Genomic DNA, 20,335 nt, shown 5'->3' with positions numbered 1-20,335 from the left:
TCTTCCCTCCCTATGAGATACTCCCACTAAGCACCACCTAGGGGGACTATCGGGTAGTGGCCTCACCTCCCTGGCCTCATGAGTTGGTGCTCCCCATCTAAATCAGTAACGACACCTCGGGATTCATCACATAAGCTTCATTGTCTCCCAAACTACACGATAGACTTCCACTGACCCTTCATTGTTTTAAAAGTACTCGTCTATGGCCTGCAGATCTCTCTCATATAAATCTCATCTCTTAATGATTCTGCTCTCAGTCTCCAGCTGGGTATCGCCATATCCGTCTTCCCCCAGGCTATTGAGACCTTTAGCAGGGAATGGTCCGACAATGTTTTAACCCAATAATGGACCTCCCTGAAATTCGTGAACTGGTCTCTCCCTACTAGTATATAATTGATGTGTGTGTGTGTCATACAGGTGGGAATAAAGGAATATCCTCTCGGGTCTCCCTTATTTTCTGATCACAAGTCGACCAGGTCGACATCCAATATAGTTCGAGTAAAGGATTTTGAATCAAGTGTCTCATGTGCCGCTTTAGTGTCTGACCTATCCAGCTGAGGGCTGAGTAAGCAGTTACGGTCTCTTCACCATAATAGTTCCCTGTGTCTGTGGCCCCCCCCTATCATCTCGACTAGACCTGGAAAAGACGTGTCATTTTCTATGTTAGGGGTGTAAGAGTGTGCCAGGCATATCTCCCTGCCATCCAGTATCCCTAGGAGGACGAGTTTCCTCCTCTCCTCATCTTGGACAGATTTAGTCATTTGTAAGGGATGAGGAAGGGGCTTGTTAACAACACCATGGGGTTTCTCACAATACTAACATGGAATGTACTAGGAAAGGGGCAACCTAAGAAAATGAGGCAGATTCTTGGATATCTGAAGAGATGGGGAGTCCAAATGGCATTCCTCCAGGAGAGAGACCTCACCAAGGTGGAGCTTAGACTAGTCAAAGAGAGCTGGGGTGGAGAAGTACACAGAACCACATTCTCTTCTTATTTCTGCTTCCCACCATTCCCATGCTTCTTCCCGGGAGTTGCAAAACCAATGCCCGTCACCTTGAATGATCTCTAATCTGGCCGGGTACAATAACAATCACGTTACATTCTCTCTCAAAACCTGTTTAATTTCATCAATGTTCTGTAAAAAAAAAAAAAGACTGCGGGGGTGTCCCCGGCAGCACACCCCGCTCACTATACTGTGTGGTATAGTGAGCGGGGTGTTGCGAGGGACACCCCCGCAGCACACCCGTAAAAAAATGCAGTATAGTGAGCGGGGGTTGAGGGGGAAACCCCTGCAGCCCCCATAGCATACAAGTGTGTTTGCATGAGAAAGGTACAAACTTTTGGTAGTTCGCACCTTTCTCATGCGAACGATTTGCCTGCGGTAATTTCAGCCACGGGCAAATCACTTGGATTTGGATAAAGGCCCTATATAAATAGCACATTATCATCATTATTATCATTATGACGGATGTATTGAAGACTCGGATCAGTGCCTTCCGCCTGACCATCTGAAGGAGTACATCTCCGTCTCGGTGATTGAAGATACTGGCCACCATCGGTCTGGGTCTACTTTCAGGCAGTGGTGGTTGCGCCAGGACTCTATGGAAACGTTCCACTGCAAACTACCTGGAGAGACCTTTTGTACCCAGTATTTCCTATAGCCATGTCTCCAGAAACCATTCCAGGGATTCCCTCTCTTCACCTTCCGGCAGGACGACTATACATAGATTATTCTTTCTCAAGCAGCCCTCTTTATCTTCCACTCATGCCTCTAGGAGCTTGGTCATTTGTAGCAATGCCGAGACCTGTTTTTTGAGTGCTTCTACTTCTCCTTCAGTAGCAGTGACTCCGAGGTCCATTGCAGTCTGCTTTTCTGAAGTTTTGTGCATGTCCGCTCATATAAGGTTCAATTCCTCGACAATTGTGCCAACTCTTTATTGTAAGGCAGTGTGAGAATTCTGCACTGCCAGCAAGACCTCAGTGATTTTGCCCTGCAGGGTGGTGGAAGCATCCTCTTTTAATACAGGGGAGGCCTGGTCCTCAGAACTCTGAGTGTGCCATCTGTGTTGCATATTTATACATTTTGGGCTATCTAATTTTGCCCAAAATCATGGCCTCCGATCGTCCCGCTCTCTGGACCAAACCTATGCAGTAAGGTATCAAAGGTCGCAGAGCAGCAGGGAGGTTGGATCATCTCTTGGATTATATCTCCACCCTCTCGCTCTTGCCACCAGAGTAGCTTCAACATACGCGATAGGGGGCCCCTGTCTTCAGGCTCATTTCCCCAGATGGAAAGTCTTGTGTCTTTTTCATCTCAGTGTTTCACACTGGGTTGGCGTGTATTGCATTGTCCCAAACATCCTGTCTGGGGGTGGCAAGCCAGGTTGGCCCCCCCAGGGATCTGTGGGTTCAGTTGTAGCTTTACCTAATCCCAAGCTATCTGGCCTGCCCTGATGCCCTGCCAATTCAGGCCCCTGTTCCGCTTTTATTGGACCGGTGTGTAGCTGCGGGGACTCCAGTTGCACAGTGCTCTGTGCCCTCCTGCTGCTTTCCACAGCCAGTCTCTACTCCGTGATCTACCCAATGCCACCCTCCAAGGCTCTCTGGCCTGTGCAGACGCCTTGCCCAGCTTGCGCCTGCTTTCGTCAGCTTAACTATCGTCGTTTCTGGCAGAACGCGCCGTCTGCCACAGTCAGGATCAAAAGGATCTGGCCTGCCTCACGTCGCAATCCCACAACTTATTGCATTCACTGCAGGCATACTGTGGTCATATTGGATTTGCACATTGATGTCTTTCGTTTCAGGTCCTTCGAGTGCTTGGGACCGGTATGGTGGTACGCTGCCTAGAAGAGAGTTAATTCAGTCCCAGAAGTGCTCCCTTGTTTAGATTTGTGCTCAGAGTCGATGGTAATCTGTTACGCTCACCTGGTATCCACAGGGACGCCACTAAGCTGGGTTACTCGCTGGTATGCTTCTCAGCTTTGCCCTGATGTGGTCTGCAGGGAATGTTCTTCCTGAAAATACAGGAGGACTGTGTTCAAGACTGACCGACTGGGGTAAGTATCCTCCCTCCACCCGTATGCTTTCAGTCCCTCTGGCGTCCTCTCCTCACCTTGTGGTAGAATTAGGCGTGCTCTCCGTCCTGCCTTCTTTGCAGGGACGCGTTGTCTTTCATGGGCGAGTGCGGTCCAGTTACTTCACTGACGCCAGCCCATTTGATATTCTTCAGCGTGAGTGGAATGTCTGGAGTAGTGCCAGCCGAGAGGCGACCAGCCAGGTAAGCTTTTTGAGCAGTTTGAAATTTGTAAATGTCTCTACAGCTTTCTTTAATGTTGCCTCTATCTTCCTCTTTCAGGTCGTTCTATCCGGGAGGCGTGCAGGTTCGAGGAAGCTGTTCTTAGTAGCTGCGAGTGTTTAAAGATGAAGACTGCAGGTAAAATGCTGCTGCTAATGATGTTCCTTTTGTCTCCTTGCAGGTTTTGCTCCTCCAAGGTTCGAGGGAATAGCTGGACAAGGTGAGCGTCACGTTGCAAGCTGCAAAGTAACACGAAGCATGTTCTGCAGTCAGGGTGTGGTTTATATAGCCAAGGTAAAGTAGTACCAGGGAAAGTAGTTCCAGGCCTGCAACACCCAAAACACTAGACCGCGTAGCTTGGTTCTTAGGAACCAAGCTATGTGGATGCCTATATGTTGGCTGACAATACAATAAAGTAGTTCCCAAGCACATTGTTGTTCATGGTGTATGAGCCCGGCGCCATAGGCGCCAGGACTGGCCCCATGAGGGCTTTTGAAGAGGATGCTAGGCTCTAGAGGCAGAGTCCTGACTCCACCTGGCCAATGGGTTTGCCAGAGGGGGTTTTGGGCAAGGGTCGGGACATAATCTGTCAACAGGATTATTTAAGGATAACGGCAGGCGGGTACAGGCGCCCGGGGGATTAGGTCTGCCGGTTGTTTTGGTGGTATAAGACGACCACAAATATTCAAAGGGCAAATGTTCTTCCTGTTATTCATCGCGGCGAGCCCGAGTGTCTCAGGAGCATGAAGAGGTACAATGGCAACCAGTTGGAACACAATCCACTAGCAAGTTTTAATCACACAGTGGAATGTCTTCCCCCTGACAGAAGTGCTATGGGACTCACTCGCAATCTGTAGTTGGGACTCAGGGGTACAGTAGCTGTAGAGGATGACAATGAAAAAGGGGTGGGTGCAGTGATAACTGAAGGATTGCAGTAGAAATGGAGAAGCAGTGCAAAAGAATAGTACCTGGAACCTGATATGATTAGCAATGAAGAATGGAAAATATATCCAGATCCTATCTTGATAACGTAGAGTCCCACATCAAAAATAAAGTCCAGAAACAAGAAGCCTCACTAATTACCTAAGAATAAGTAGAAGCTATGTGACGTTGTGTGTCTGGGGGTGCAAAGGGTTATCTGGAACATCTCGTAGAGCCTGATATACTCTTCCCTGAAGAACGCGGTGATCACATGCCACGTGACGCTCCCAAGGAAAGGACCCAGGAGCGTCATGAGCTTGGCATGGTTTCCGATGCAACGAAGGAATGGAAATGTTGCTAGGGAATGAAGCCGCTTTCAAGCTCACCGCAATGGTTGCAGGTTGACAGCTAAGCTGAAACAATGAAGCGGTCTTGCTTGATTGCAACTGCCAAGAAAGTCGGTGAGTGTTAGAGTAAGAGGCTGGGAATCGGAGAGAGCATTGATTCCTAACACCTGCAGAGAATTTATCACTGGGAGAATTTGCTCCCATGGAGCCAAACACTTTGAATAGAACTTCACATTGAATAGAAATTATAATTACTCACCATAGTGACTAACTTACTCCTAGTCCATAGTCCCCTTTCCGCCATACTTTATGGGCGTCCTTCGCTAGGGACGGGAGACAGAACCTTTTTCACCAGAAAAAATCTTCATCCCCTTTAAATTTAGAGCTGCACTGGGGCGCGGCCCTGGGAGCATGTGCTCCCCTGACTCTGCCCACCAGCGGCACTCCTCAGTCCCCTTTGACACATCGACAATATTACCATTGCCTAATGACACCAGTTTATTAGGGGGATTCATGGGGAGGATGATGGGGGAACATATGGAGGAAAGGGGGCTATGGGCAATGTGTAGGTTAGTCACTATGGTGAGTAACTTACAATTACTCCTACATCCCGTCACCTTTCCTCCATACTGTATGGGCGATTACAAATGAATGTAGCCCCAGGGTGGAGAGGTGACCCTCCTAAGAGAACAAGTTCCTTAAAACTGCCTGAGCAAAAGCCACTTCCAACCCGGAGCCGGCATCCAAGCAATAGTGTTTGCAGAAGGCCGAAAGGCGTAGCCCATGTAGCCACCTTGTTGATGACCTGTCACGGAACGTGCCTCTGGAACACCACAGCCGCGGCCTTGGCTCTGATAGCGTGGACATGCATATTTGCCGGGAGTGGTTTGTGCTGCCCCTCATAAGCCTCTTTGATGGCCCAACCATCCATCTTGATATGCAGGCTTTAGAAGCCTGATAGCCTGGCTTAGACCCACCGAAGGTGACAAAGAGAACCTCTGACTGTGGAAGCTCTTGGTTCTGTCCAGGTAAAATTTTAGAGCGCGCCTAACATCTAGACGGTGCAGTACCCTCCGAGCCTCGTCCTCAGGGTCCGCCAAGAACGTGGGTAGCACTATTTCCTCATTCAGATGAAACGAAGAGACTACCTTAGGAAAAAATGCGGGGTGAGTTCTAAGCACCACCTTGTCCTTATGAAAAGTAGTGTAAGGCTCTATGACGCCACTAGTGCCTGGATTTCACCGATTCTTCGTGCCAAGGTAAAAACCATCAGGAGGGCCGTCTTAATGGTGACTATCCAGATGTTCGCGGACGCCATTGGCTTGAATGGTTTATGGGCCAAGGCGCCCAAGACCACGTTGCGGTCCCACACCGGGTGTGGCGTCTTGAAAGGCGGGTAGAGTCTGGTGAAGCCCACCAGATGTCTTTTAACCACCGAGTTGGAGGATGAAAAGACCTCCTCCTCCGAGTTCCGGTAGGCTCCGATTGCCACCAGATGTGTACGGCATGTGTCTACCTGCACATCTGAGTGTGTGAGGTGTGCAGAGAAGGATAGCATGTCGTCCAACCTGCAGGTCAGGGGGATCTACATCCTTTGATTTCACCGAGTGACGAAACCTAGTCCTCCTTTTTGTACTGGCTCCTGGTAGCATCGCTCCTAGCTCTCTGTATGATGTCTAGGTTGGCCTGTGACAGATGCAGATGCCTTAGTGTGACCTGTTCAGGAACCATGCTGCAAGGGCTAACTTCTGGGGGGCGGGGTGGATGGCCGTGCCTCCCTGCTGTGATAGTAGGTGAGTTGGACCCAGCAGAAGGTGCATCGGGGGCCAATCCGACAAGCATGAGCAGTTCTGAGAACCATGGCCTTGCCGGCCACCAAGGAGCTATCAGAATGATCCGGAGGTGCCGGGACTCTCCTATCTTACAAATTACACTGTGTACCAGGGGAGTGGGTGGAAAGGCATATGCGTTTATGTTGTTCTACTGGATCTGCATTGCATCGCCCAGAGATTATTCTCTCGCTGCTCTTATTCCAGACGAGGCCCAGGAACATTAGTCTGTGCATGGGCTCAAGCTGTGACTTCTTGAGATTGATGGAAAATCCCAGCTTGTGCAGTGTGTTCATGAGGGCAGCAGCGGTGTGGCGCACTGCCTCCGGGGACCTTGCCCTGACCAGCCAGTTCTAGGTATGTATATACGTGGTGACTCTGGGCCCTGAGCAGGGTTGCCACCGAGTTCATAAGTCTTGTAAAGTCCCTGGGGGCCGAATTGAGGTCAAAGGGTAGAACCTTGAATTGGAAAGGAAAGCCCATGATTTTGAACCTCAGAAAGGACCGATGGGGCTGCCAGATCGGGATGTGTAGGTACGCATCCTTCAGATCCAGGGAGGACATCCAGTCTACCATGCACAATGTCTCTGCTATAAGCACTGGGGTAACCATTTTGAACTTTTGAAAAGGAAGGGAAAGGTTAGGGTGGAAAGGTCCAACACAACTCGCAGGCAGGCTGGTTCTTACTGTGTATGGCGAAAATCTGTGAATAGAAGCCCAGACCCCGCTGGGAGGCTGGGACTTCTTCCACTGCCTGACTCTCTACGAGTGGATTTCCGCCAACAGAGTTGCTGTCCCAATCTGTGGGAGTGGAGGGGAAGAAACAGGGGAGCAAGGAATAGGTAGGTGGACACTACTGAGAGGATCCAGGGGTCTGCGAACCTCATGCACCAGCATTGGGAGTAAAGGGCAAACCTGGCCCCCGCGGAGACACGTGGACCGAGATGGGCACGTCATGCCTTTTTTCCAGCTGAGGTTGGAGGGGGGGGACTGAAAAAAAGCCCTTGTGCGTGGCCTTGTGTTGCTTGCGCTAGTGGTGACTTAGGGACCTGTCCGGTTGCCTGGACCATCGTTCTTGGATGCCCGGAAACCACTGAAGAACCGACCCTTGTCTGAACGCTTGTGCATCTGTCTGTAAGCCTTAGGAATGGCTTTATTGAGGATGGATAAGGATTTAGCAGTCTGTGAACTACTGTTCTTCTTATCCAGTTTCTCATCCGTAGTGGAATGGAACAGGCCGTCACCCTCAAAGGAAGGTCCAGTATGCGCTCCTGGACATCTGGGTTGAACTTGGTGGCCCAAAGTCAGGCAGTCCGTAGCTATGCAAATGGCACGGCCTGAGGTGTCAATGTGCGCCACCATGGACTCCATAATGTCCTGCGCTACTATTTTGGCCTCAGCCAGCCCCGCCTTGAAGCACCGGAAGTTCTGGAAGGAAATCAGCGATTTCCCGCCAAAGCCGCTGGTTGACTGCAGGGAGCATAGCATCCGCATTCAACTGACGAACATGAAGGGAAGCGTTGGTACATACTTGCTTCCAGGATCTTCTCCTCCTTACTAGGAGTGCAGAGGCTGAGATAGCTGAAGACAATTGTGGCTTGGAGTAAATTGAAGTTGCAGCAATCACAGAGGAGTGTGGCTGAGGGTGTGCCGACAGCAAGAGGGGTCCCCCTCCATCTGCCTAAACTTGGCATTGAGGCACCTATTGGTAGGCAGCGCCAAATGGGGTTTAGGCAATCCCTTTTTGGCGAGTGCGCCCATGCCTTTTTGCATCAGAATCCACGTTCTATCTGCAGGGCGTAGAGTGAGGACCTCCGCCAAGACCACCGCCTTCGGTTGTTCAAACTTGGGCAGAGGAAGCCCCAAGTATTCGGCCAGTCAGGCGAGCCTCTCATGGAAGGCCTTGGCCGACGAAGGTATGTCGGGGTCCTCCTCTCGTCAGTGTTCACCAAGGTGTCCTGCTGGTCACGTGCAGCTGGAGGAGTGCTGGGTACCGGGGGCTGCAGTATACTCACAGGAGCCGGCGCCTGAGTAGGTGGCTGTGGGGCTACCCAGACTGTTGGAGGAGTGGGAGCTGTTGTGGTGGGAACTGGCATGGCAGCTGAGGCTGCATAGGAGCCAGAGGTGCTGGAACCACGTGGTTCTAGCGGTAGAACTGGAGTGAGCATGTCCCTGATAACATCCTTGAGGATGATGCCCATCTGAAGGGTCCTCATGAGGGTCAGAAACATTTTTAAAAACCTGTCCTTAAAGGCCGGTGGAGCGCTTGGGGGCACAGACATGGGCTGAGACCTGGGCAGACTCTGCCATACTGTCTGCTGGGTGTATCTGCCCTGCGACGATGATGGGTATGCATAGGCCACGTGTCAGGTGAAGATCAGTTCCACCTGGAAACTAATTCCCCCACCTGGTCCCCAAAGGGTGATGGTGTCGGGGGAGCCGCCATTTTATCTGGGCTGGTGGCCATCTTGTCGGGCTGCCTGCCACGTGCCTGCGTCGTGGTGCTTGCTGTGCTGGACCCGGCCTCTGCCAAGACTCTTGGCGGTGGAGGTTGAGGCCTACCCTGCACCTCAGATCGGGGCCTGGTAGGCAGATTGCCCTTGGCTGTGTTGCCGGTAGTGCTGCGTACAGGCGCCCCCTCAGACATGTGTCCGGTATTAGGGCGTAGCCCCTCAGGCATATACCCAGTAATAGAACCTGGTGGTCCCTCAGAGTCCTCACCAGTAGGATCTCGCTACCCCTCAGCCTGGCGTCCGGTAGATGTAGCAGCCTCGGTACCTGCGCACTGGTACAAGAACCTGAAAGGTCCCTCCCACTTGTGCACTTCCTCAGGAAGGAGTTGCCTTTGCGGGATGCAGATGAAAACAGTGCTACTACCTTGGGCCTGGACTTGTGCTTGACAAATTCTTAAGTCCTCTGGAGGTGACTTTCCGAAGAGCTCACTTCACTGAGCTAGCCTGTTCTTCATAGCATGCTGTGTTAGTGCGTCACACGCGGTACAGCCCTCCCAGCCGTGGTCGGGGCAAAGGTAGAGAGCGTGGTGGTCAGACGTAGGCAAGAACCCCTTGCAGGCTGGACACCTGCTGAAGCCCGCCGACGTTGAAATGCGCCGGGCAGGAGCTTGGTGCCTGAGGACAAAGGTATCTAATGTAAGCCAAAAAAGAAAAAGATAAAAGACCTTTTTCTGGGGATGAGCATGTGGAATGACTAGGCCGGAGGCCTAGCCCAGGAGCGCTGGTGAAAGTGGTCCGTTACCATCGACACGGAAAAGAGGACTGGGGAGTGGAGTCGGGGAGCGCATGATCCCAGCGCCACGCCCGCGCGCCTCAAAATTTAAAGGGGAAGAAGATTATTTCTGATGAAAAAGGCTCTGTCTCCCGTCCCTAGTGAGGGACGCCAAAACAGTATGGAGGAAAGGGGACGGGACATAGAAGTATGTGAATTGTTGCCCAATTGAAAAATGAGAAGCTGATATAAAACCATTAAGCAATGAGGTTATCTGGCTCTGCTTACCTAAACAGGTCTTCGACTATAGCACTAATTCTGACACACTGAAGTTATCAGAATGGGTGGCATCTTTGGATATTACGAATAGAGGCATGTCTAATATATTGAAAATGCAGCAGCACTAACAAAATGATGTTACATTCTAGATAACACAAATCAAGACACAATACAAGCGAGTAGACTGTTGTCATGATATAACCTTCACAGACTAACGCACAGTCATCTGACAATTCAAAGTCTAGACTAAAATACATCTTGCCAGGTTCAGCTCATTTTTTCTTTAGGGTGTTTGCCATGCCTTGAAATATTGTCTTGCAAATATATCTTCTGCATCAAATTGTAACCAAACTGCACCACAAGCACAAAGCAGTATAATCAGGATCGTGTTTTCTGCCCAACCCTTAAAATGCTGACCCTGCTTGAACTTTCCATTGAAATCTATTGAGGTGGAGGAATATTACATGGTCAGGTAAGGTGGTCTTTTTGAATAATATTGGTCTAGAATCCTGGTTGAAAACTCCAAATGAGGTTAACCTAGGAACCACATGAGCAGCCTCTGGAAAGTCACCAGTGGGAGCCTGCTCATTTTCTAGCAGCAACTTTCCCAATGTCACTATTCAATACGATGTATTTCAGTGGCTGCTAGCTGCAACTAAAAGCATTTAGCAGTCTGCTGACATCAGCCAGATCGATTGTGATATTATTTGCAAAGTTCTCAAGTCAATCCCACAGCCTTGAGTGGTCAAGATGATATGCAGTGATAACGCCACAAAAATGTCGCCTGTACAAACAAATCACGGCAAAAATGTTGTGGTTTGTCCCGTTAAAGGTGTACCACATTACACCATTTAAGGGGAGCAGGGGCTGCGGGGGTGTCCCCTCCTCCCCTTAAATGGTATAATGGGTCTAGGGTTGCGGGGGTGTCCCCCACATCCTTTACATGGATTGCAGCAGCAAAACTACAGCCTTTTTGCTGTGATATTTTGTGTCCACAGCCATTTTTCCCGCGATTTTAACACACGGAACCATCAAGATTTATAAAAGGCTTGTCACACTGAAATGCAAAGCCCCCCTAAAGCTAAAATATATTGAACTAGTAGAATATTTTGGATTGTAAAAGCAGGTCGGATGTTTTTGCTAGCTAGAAGAACAAGTTACTTACCCATGGTAACGTTCTTTCGACTAGATGTTCCTCCCATGTATTCCTTATCTTTGATATTTCCATATCCAGCTTGCTGCTTCGGAAAAATGTTTTCAGTAGAGGGCGCTGCGTGTCGATGACTGTCGAGTCCATGTCCCTCGAAGGCCTCCGTCTCGATGTCGACGTCATCAGTGGTATAAATAGTTGCGCGCAGCATCCTTTGCTCAGTTCCGTTTTGAAGAGTTAAGTATTGTGCAGGATGAGACGGCTACTACCCTTGAGGGAGCGCAGACTGTAACTACAAGGGAAGTTTTACTGCGGGGAAGGATGGGAGGGGCAATAAGGTATACGTGGGAGGAACATCCAGTCGAAAGAGCGTTACCATGGGTAAGTAACTTATTCCTTATCTTTGATAGACTCCCAAAGCAGTAAAGTGTAAAGGAGGAGGGAGTAAAATGTGTATTCTTTAAGTATGCACAGAATGCAATACTGCCTTTCCAAATTTAGTTTCCTGGTGGAGGAATCAAATCTATAGAATCTAGTAAAGGTGTGTGCAGACGACCATGTGGCAGCTGCACAAATGTCTTTTACCGGAACTCCCCTTTGAGGAGCTGAGGAAGCTGCGATACCCCTGGTAGAATGAGCCCTCTGGTGTTCTGGAGGGTCCCTACCTGCCAGAATGTAACATTCTATAATAGTTTGAATAATCCACCATGAAATTGTCTGCTTGGTGATGGCTAGATCTAGCTTGTGACCTGCGTATCCCACAAATCATTGGTCTCTTTGTCAATGAAGGGTCACCGGGAATTGGGTTGGTCTCTTTGTCTTAACTTTGCCAGTCTGCTAATATAGAAGCTCAAAGCACGTTTTGGGTCAAGTCTGTGCAGCCCTTCTTCCTCTTTCCCCGGATGAGGAGGGTAAAATGAAGGCAAGGTTATTTTTTGGGTAATATACATTTCCGACACAACCTGTGGGAGGAAAGTTGGCTTTACCTGGAGAACAACTTTATCTTTATGAAAGACAATGTGAGGAGGCTTGCAGGATAAAGTTTGTAACTCGCTCACCCACCGTCCAGAAGTTATTGCCAATAGAAAAACAATTTTGAAGGTAAGGAATCTAAGCGGGGCACAAATTAAGTGGTTTGAAAGGAGTACCCATTAGACATTTTAGGACTAAATTTAGGTCCTACAGAGGGACTGGAAAAGGAGTTGGGGGGTAAACATTGGTGACCCCTTTCAAAAATGGAATAACAAGTGTAATTTGAAGTATGAGGGTTCCTCAACCGTGCGTTTAAAAAAGGACAGCGGTGCTAGGTAACCCTTAACTGTGCCGATCTGTAGTCCTAAATTTGCTAGGTTTAGAAGGAAAGGTAACAGCATCGGTGTATTGCATGAAAAAGGGTCAACATTTGTATCTCTACACCAGCTGCAGATCTTGTTCCTATGGGAATCTGTCAAGGACATCTTTGCCCCACAATCTCTGCACTTTTTGAAGCCGGATCGGGGCATAGATGGAGCCGACTAAGAGGCCATCTTGTACCGAGGAATCAAAGGTTTTCTTGACAAAAACTCAAAGAATTAGTTCTCTTCACAGAACTGAGCATCACGTCCCCGAAGCTCTTGAAGAGCGGAAAAACGGAACTGAGCAATGGACACTGCACGCAACTATTTATACCACTGATGCCGGCGACATCGAGACGGAGGCCTTCAAGGGACATCGACTCGGCAGTCATTGATGTCCGTTTGTCAATGAAGGGTCACCGGGAAATGGGTTGATGGGCACATGTCTGTTGTACCCACCATTGAAATTAACATTTGATTATTAATGACTGTTAAGAATGGAGCTACATGTGATCTAATCAAAACAATGTTAAGTGGGTTGTTTTCAAAACTCAAGATGTGGTTCGTCAGGATCGCAATAAGTTGGACTTTACAAGATTGCAAATTGGGAAATCTGAAAGATTTGGACTGTTTAGTATTGGAAACTGGGAGCAGTTCAGAATGGAATTGGAGATATGAGTATAAGAAATTGTATCCACACAAAATTGATCGGAATTGGGTTTAGGAGACTAAAGACCTGGCATTGAACTAGAATAAAAGTATGCCCCTGAAGAAGTTCTGGTGATTGTTTTCATATGCCAATCAGAACGAAACATGGAGGGCAGACATGAGGAATTTTAATTCTTATTGTAACAGTATGGCAAATATTAGGCGTAGATGATGTTTTTGAAGTTTGAGCACTGGGCAATTTAGCATGAATGAGAGCGAATGTGTGTTGGTTGAGATAAGTTATGTGAATAAATAAGGATAAAAATGAAGTGTATTGTATTTAGATATTTTTTTTAATGCTGAATTTTTTAAATGATAATTATTGGTGAATATACTTTGTATAAGAATGTTACTCTGGGTCCTTCTACCTCAAGATAAAAGTGTGAAGCAACTTTAACATTTGTTTTTCTAATAAATGAAAAAATGTAAATGTTTCGAATTTGAATTCACAAGTGGGTTTGTGGTGTTTGAAGGGTTGCCATTCCAGGAGCACCCACTTGTTGAATAGTCCTGGGGCCTCCTTGTGTGTGTGTTGTAAGGGGATTGATCTAAGCCACAACACTCCAGTTGCCACAGCTCCTCTCTTCCCCACCCCCGTACTGATCCCACAGTCACTGTTTGAAAATTGGAGATGCCAAGTCTTTCAGCATTCCTCATGGTGCTTAGTGGACATCATATATATATATATATATATATATATATATATATATATATATATATATATATATATGATTATTTGACCTAATATATACTAAATATTTGGCCATGATGTGTACGGTAAGGTTTCCGATAGCATTCGATTTTTTTTTATGCGTCATGGCACAGTGAATCACATTGGCATTTTACTCTTTAAAATTAGTTCTAAAAAAACAAAATGGGACCAATTATAGCGTGCAGATCCATGGAAGTACAATCAATATATCTTGTTATTTAGTGCTCCAAATGAATTTTCAAGCTTACTGAATTTATGAGTTGTTTATGAGTCCTCCTCTGGCATTATCAAATAAAACAGGCATTGGAACCGATACATTCTCCATTTCACAATAGAAATAAGGAACAGCTATGGAGTTACAGATGGCCATGGTAGCAACATAAAACAGTAGTTGGGTGTTTATGTGACATTAATGCAATGCAACAGATACTTTAAGCAATATAATAAAAGAGAATATGTTTATCAAAAGCACATCGATGTATAACCACTCTGGATTTAAGCACTCTACAAATTACTAAACACAAAAACAAGCGCAGCCATATTGACAGACGACAAAGAAAATATCTGTAATGATTAGTTGGTATGCCTTACCCGTTTTTGGTTTGCATCCCTTACCCGAAGTCCATGGAAACGGGGGTTGCTGTAGAAGAGCTTCATTTGCTCAGAGGGTAGTGGCCCCAGCACCTTCTGGATTGTGAAAAGCTGATCTATTTCACTTTCTCCTGGGAATAATGGCTGTCCGTCACTTAGTTCCCCGAGAATACAGCCAACAGACCACATATCTACAGCTTTTCCATAGGGTGCCCTGAAAGAAAAAGGACAGAACATTTGCACACCCGCAAGTAACAAGTTTACATTTTCTGTTTTAATTTTTATTTAGAGCATTTAAAACATCTGTTTGTCTCGGGAGGATAGATCAGCAGCAATGTGCTCGCCTTGGAAGCAAGACAACACGAAGCAACACAGGTTCGATCCCTGTGTCCGCGCTTAGAAACCTCTGGTATTAAGCGCGTTACAAATAACCTATCATATCATCTGCATGTTTCATGCACTGATCACTATTTAGGCCTAGAATAGTCCAGTTGCGGGGTCCCACTATTTTGGCAAGCCCCGGCAGTGAGTCGGGGTGAGAAGCAGATTTGAAAAGCATATCCCAAGGATTTACATTTAATGCCATCCAAACATTGTCTTAAGTTGGATGTCACACAAATGTATCCTGGTATGCAGACAGATGAGAAGCTCATACGGTTCTCTAAAAATAAAACATACAGAGCCACCTATGCTATCAGAGATACATTTTATCACTTTGCTGTGTTATTCCCCTATGCTTTATTATTTAAAAAAAAAGGTAGAAAGGGGTTTCCAGGTTCTACAAATTCCCATAACTAATCACCTTACATTTAAATGTTGTTCAAAATACACCATCCACATTACCTGATAAAAAACATAACCTGAAAAAAAGGCAGCATCTGAGACACTGTTCTTTCCCATGCCCCAAATTTAGCCACGTAACTAATGCTAAGACTTAGACACAACATTATGAGTTTTTGATCATCCTCAATGTGTGTGGACATCTGATCCACTGATGGTTAAACACCAGCACAATCGACAAGCTATTCTGATACAGTACTTTGTGCTTGTTAGTAACTCAGTCTCATCACATATGCCAGGATTGGAATGTGCTCCAGGAAATTAGAGTTCTTATTTAGTTCACCCAACACCTGCGTACACCTCCACATTCTTTGCTGTAGTGAGACTTAACAACTCCACAAAAGCTGCTGCACTTGCATCACCTCATAAGTGACATCACATTAAATTTTCCAAGATGCTGGTGCAGCAGATGGTTCTAGGATGAGGTCCCACAATTGTAATCATAAATCAATTACTGCATATTTTCACCCTGCTACCTTTTTTGTATTTTTTGAAGGAACTTGGGGTTGGTCACCCTAAATTACCTGGGGGCCACCAGACGTAGACTCCCTGCTTAATGTGCTCAGAGATGCACAGCTCCACCTCACTGATGAGGCTCAACAAGGCTGAAACATATGTATGGGGTTGCTGTTGGTACTCTTGTTCAGAATGGAATTGCCATAGCATTTTGGTGCTGGACTGCCCCCCATGTGGGCGGGACAAAGACTGATATGTAAATGGATATTTCCCATCTGTGAAAGTTACAGTGAGCAAAAAGCAGATGGCTTTGAACTCTCAAAGCCGTTAATAACCACTGAACAGGTTATCATGATGTGTGCTATCGAGAGAGGGGCGCCTGCTACCTTTTTTATATTTTCACTCTTACCTGAAAAATATTTAATAAAACACCATACCACAAATTACATTAATAACATCTTAACTCTAACGACTAGATTTGCAGGCATTACAAAAAGAAATTCCACTCAAAATACTGTTTCCATGTTACTACATAAGGTTCATTTCCTGTTAAGTTTCACTGCTCGATTAAGATTTCAAAATAATCAATTTTGAGATGTTTTTCTTTTGCCTTTAAAACTCGTTTGAATAGAACTTTTCAAATGCATACAACTAATCAACGTTTATCATATGGTTTGTAAGGAGGTTTTTTTCAACATCGACTCACGTAGGCCACGAAGGTCTTCGCTTTTTATTTGATATAATTCGTTTTAGTATTCAATGGAGGTTCACAGAAATCTAATTTACCTTCTTCAGTCTGACATTTTTTGTATTGATTTATGTATGTCATCCCGTGCGCCTCCTTAACTATTCTTCATTCCATTCTCTTTCTAACACTGAACAGGGACTTTTTGTGCTTTTCCTTACTCAATAACAACAGAATAAGCCCATTGCTCCCATGTTTTGCAAATTTAATTGCTGACACGCTCTTTGGAGCTCCCGAGGCCACCCGCAATAATCATGTCTAAATCCTGCATATCGCTCACAGAGATCCCTATATCTGCAGAGGCGCTTGATCAACCCACGTAACAGGGCGGATGGTGTTTGGATCCCTGTTGGTCCGAGGACGGTATCTCAATAAGTGGCGGGATCTCGGAACTCCAAAATGGGCACCACTTTGAATGGAAACTGACCCGACCCTGCCTTAACGATCCTGGGAAGATATGCACCTGCATGTAGCCCAAGCTGCACATTGATGCTGGGAGTGGACTGGAGTGGGGGTTTTATTTCATTTTTATATCATTGAGCATTTGTAAGGCGCATTATTTGATATAAGTAATTTACAAGGCGCTTGTACACAAGTGTTTCTAAGGGTGACAAGACAAGGAAGGGCAAGACAAAGGGGAACAAAACAAACGATTTTACTAGGCCTTGTCTCATTCAGATTGTGCAAGGGAGAGGGGAAGTGCCAGGGGGAGGGGAAAAGGAGAGGGCTAAGCAAAGCTCAAGTAAGTGCCACACGGGGGGCCAGTTCTAAGTAAGTGAGGAGGCAGGGGACTGTAGGGTTGCAGATGCAGTCCCTGGTGCGCATTAGGCACAGAGGCAGTGCATGGGGCTACTGGCCATGATGGAGGTAGGTCCCCATAAGGTTCAGAGGGAGGGTAGTTAACCAGTTAGTGCAGCAGATGAGAGAGAGAGAGAGAGAGAGAGAGAGAAAGAGAGAGAGAAAAGGAAGGTCTTGAGTTGCTTCCCGAACCTGAGGTGGCCCTGATCAAGTTTGAGAGAGTCAGGGAGGCTGTTCCAGAGGGAGGCACCAGCCGAGCAGAGAGAGTTACTCCCACTCTATGTCTGGAGAAGCGTCTGACCCTCAGCGAGTTGGAGGTGGATGAGCGGAGGGCTCGAGAAGGAAAGTGCTTAGGAAGAGAGAGATGGATGTGGTGTGGTCCCTGGCACCAGAAAGCCTTGTGGACAATGCAGAGGGGGTCTTGAACTTGATCCTTGCAGCCACCAGGAGTCAGTGGAGAGATTTCAGGGCTGGAGAGATACGATCCCTGGGCTCGAGGCCAGCTGCACCACCTCAGAGATATTCTTCCTTTTCTCACTTTTCTCCAGAAAATAGTAACCAATTCATTTACAAAAGCCTGTTTTTTCAAAAGAAAACTTCAGTTTTAAACTCTCCAACACCCACAACTGCATTAATCACAATAATTGTTGGGAACAGAGATTGTTTAACATATATATATATATATAGACCGATATTTCAACAAACGATTGTTCAATCCCTTGTGGCTTGCTCAACGTGTTTCGGAAAAAAAATCCCTTCGTCAGGAGCTGTCTATTCATTTCTTTGTACTCCCTTTTCATCTCTAAAAAATAATAAATGATAACCCTGTAAAATATTTCATATCATATCCCACACATATCTATGCCACTTAATTTGTCTGTCATGAATCCTATGTTCATAATCACCTGGATTAGTCTGTTGTGCTAATTTCTGGATTTCTTCTTTCTATCACGGATCTTCCTATGGGTAAAGAGTTAATTTAAATCAATGCAACTTGTGCCATTACTCTGTATCATATATATGTTTTGGCATTAAAAAGGCATTAAAAAGAGATGTCATTAAAAGGAAGAAATAATCCAATCTCGTAAGTGCTGGCCATTACCTGTGTGGTATTTGGTAATTGATCTCACTACTGTGGTTTCTGAGGATTCTTACTTGGCCCACTTCAATTGCTAAAGTATTTGTGGACACGCTTCATTTAGCTGCTAACACAGCCTCAGGTAGATCCACTGTGGGTGTAAGCAGGGTAAGATCAGTTTTAACCATCTCTGCCCAATTTAAGAAGCAAGTTACTCGTCAGTATAGACCTAATCTTGTAAACTGGGAGCTTAACCATATTCTTCTTTCTGTGCCTTAGGTCTCCTGTGCATCAGAACCACGAGGAGCGATTTTTACAAAATGTCCACTTTTTGTTGTCAAACATCATCTCGCCGTTGCGTGATGATATTATTGCAATGTTTACAATTGCGTGATTATATAAAAATTCTGCTGTACATAATATCCAGTGGTTTGTGGGTTTTAACAGTTATGTGTTCCATTATTCCATAATAGTCTGTTAAAGACATATGATAGTACCTCCCAACATGGCACACCGATACTAGCTGCAGAGGCTGGGATTGAGGGCATCACTTCTTTGCTGTGTACACCTGGGGCACTACAGCACCAATTTTGGAACCTTGGAATACAGGAAGTTGCCCCATCACAAACAGGCTGGCGATCAGCAGTACAGACACGAGGCAAGTGTGGAACTAACATGGGGCGTAAAATTTGGCACTGGGAGACGCAGACATGGCGTCAAAGTCCCACAAAAACAAGTCCAAATAGCCTATGTTGGACACGTTCACTAAACCCACAAATCTAATAGTGAGGACTAGGCCAGAGACCCCATCACCAGAAGGAGAGCAGGACCACATGAAGAGGGACCAGCAGGCCCTAGCAGCTATAGCAGCCCTGAAGATTGCATTGGAGTCAGACATGGATGCCATCAGTCTGGATGTGATTCTCCTAACGCAAGATGTCCAGTCACTTGCAGAATGCACCGGAGCCCTTGAAAAGGAAGTCGCAATAAACGCAGTCAGTCTGAAAGACACTTCGAGAGATGTAACGATTCTGCAGCAACAACTGCGTAACTTGAGGGAAGAGTCGAAGATGTAGAAGGGCAGGCCAAACGCAATAACATGAGAATCATCGGATTCCCGGAGGGAGAAGGAGCAAACCCTATGTCATGTTCTGTTCGGCAGATCCGTTTCCCGTAAGGCACTTCAACATGGCCGCCGTGTCTGGCGATTATAGCACACGCAACAGTCTAGATGTTCTTTCCCAGAACACATTGCAGCGCTCTGATGTCACATCCTCCCAAGCAGCTTATCAACAGGATCCTCCAGGAGTCCAGTGCGTTGCTACTCTCTTAGGAGTATACAAGCGCTTCGTGAGTCAGTTTGTTAGTTTACCTCTGTGTTGCCTTATTTCTTATTCCTGACTTCGGCTGACACTCTCTCATCTCGTTACTTTTCCCTTTTTACTCTTGACTTCCAGACCGCTACAAAAACACGGGAAAATACTTGTCAGACTTTGGACGACTTTAACCACGCCCCTTTGGAGCGCGGTTCCAGCTCAGTTTCTCTTTGGTTCAGGAATACAGATCCTCGCCCTCCACGAGGTATTCCATACATCTTATATTCTTTCTTCTTTCATTAGCAGTCTAGGGAATCTAGTTATCGTTTTATTTTTCCTCTTCACGTTGTCATTTTAGCACGGATACCTACCTCAACATCCCAGGTCCACTGCCGAACTTCTTTGAGCAGTCTCCAGGAGACTACCTTTGTTTACGAACTGGTAGGCTTTATATTTTATGGTTGTTTCTACGATTGGTAGTGATCATTAGCTATTTCTCTCTCTCTACCCGTCCTTTTCTATTCTGCTATTTTCCTTAGCCCAGCAATTCAGTACTTCTGGGAACTCCAGGCTATCTCGCCCTTCCTCCACATCGATTTCTCCCTTTCTACTAATTGGGGGTAAGAATTAGAACTAAAGTTTCTAAGGGGATCTGACCTCTGATAGACAAAGGAAATTATATTCTAATCTACTTTGTATTCCTCATTAGA

General features: G+C 46.4%; 1 protein-coding gene across 11 annotated transcripts in view; it reads right to left on the bottom strand.

Annotated features, from left to right (window-relative positions):
- The window catches only part of CDKL5 (cyclin dependent kinase like 5), a 2,489,742-nt gene that overhangs the window by 753,044 nt on the left and 1,716,363 nt on the right, over positions 1-20,335 (bottom strand). For 9 of the 11 annotated variants that reach the window (XM_069636841.1, XM_069636839.1, XM_069636845.1 and 6 more), the window contains one exon: positions 14,393-14,606. In XM_069636841.1, the coding sequence (XP_069492942.1) occupies positions 14,393-14,606 (214 nt within the window). The remainder of the gene's footprint in view (positions 1-14,392; positions 14,607-20,335) is intronic. The other 2 variants (XM_069636848.1, XM_069636850.1) reach the window with 1 other exon arrangement.

This window comes from Ambystoma mexicanum, chromosome 7p (genome assembly GCF_040938575.1).
Source record: "Ambystoma mexicanum isolate Mex_15411 chromosome 7p, UKY_AmexF1_1, whole genome shotgun sequence".
NCBI classification, from domain to species: domain Eukaryota; kingdom Metazoa; phylum Chordata; class Amphibia; order Caudata; family Ambystomatidae; genus Ambystoma; species Ambystoma mexicanum.
The sequence above is the reverse complement of the archived record's forward strand: the minus strand, read 5'-3'. Positions and strand labels throughout refer to the sequence as shown.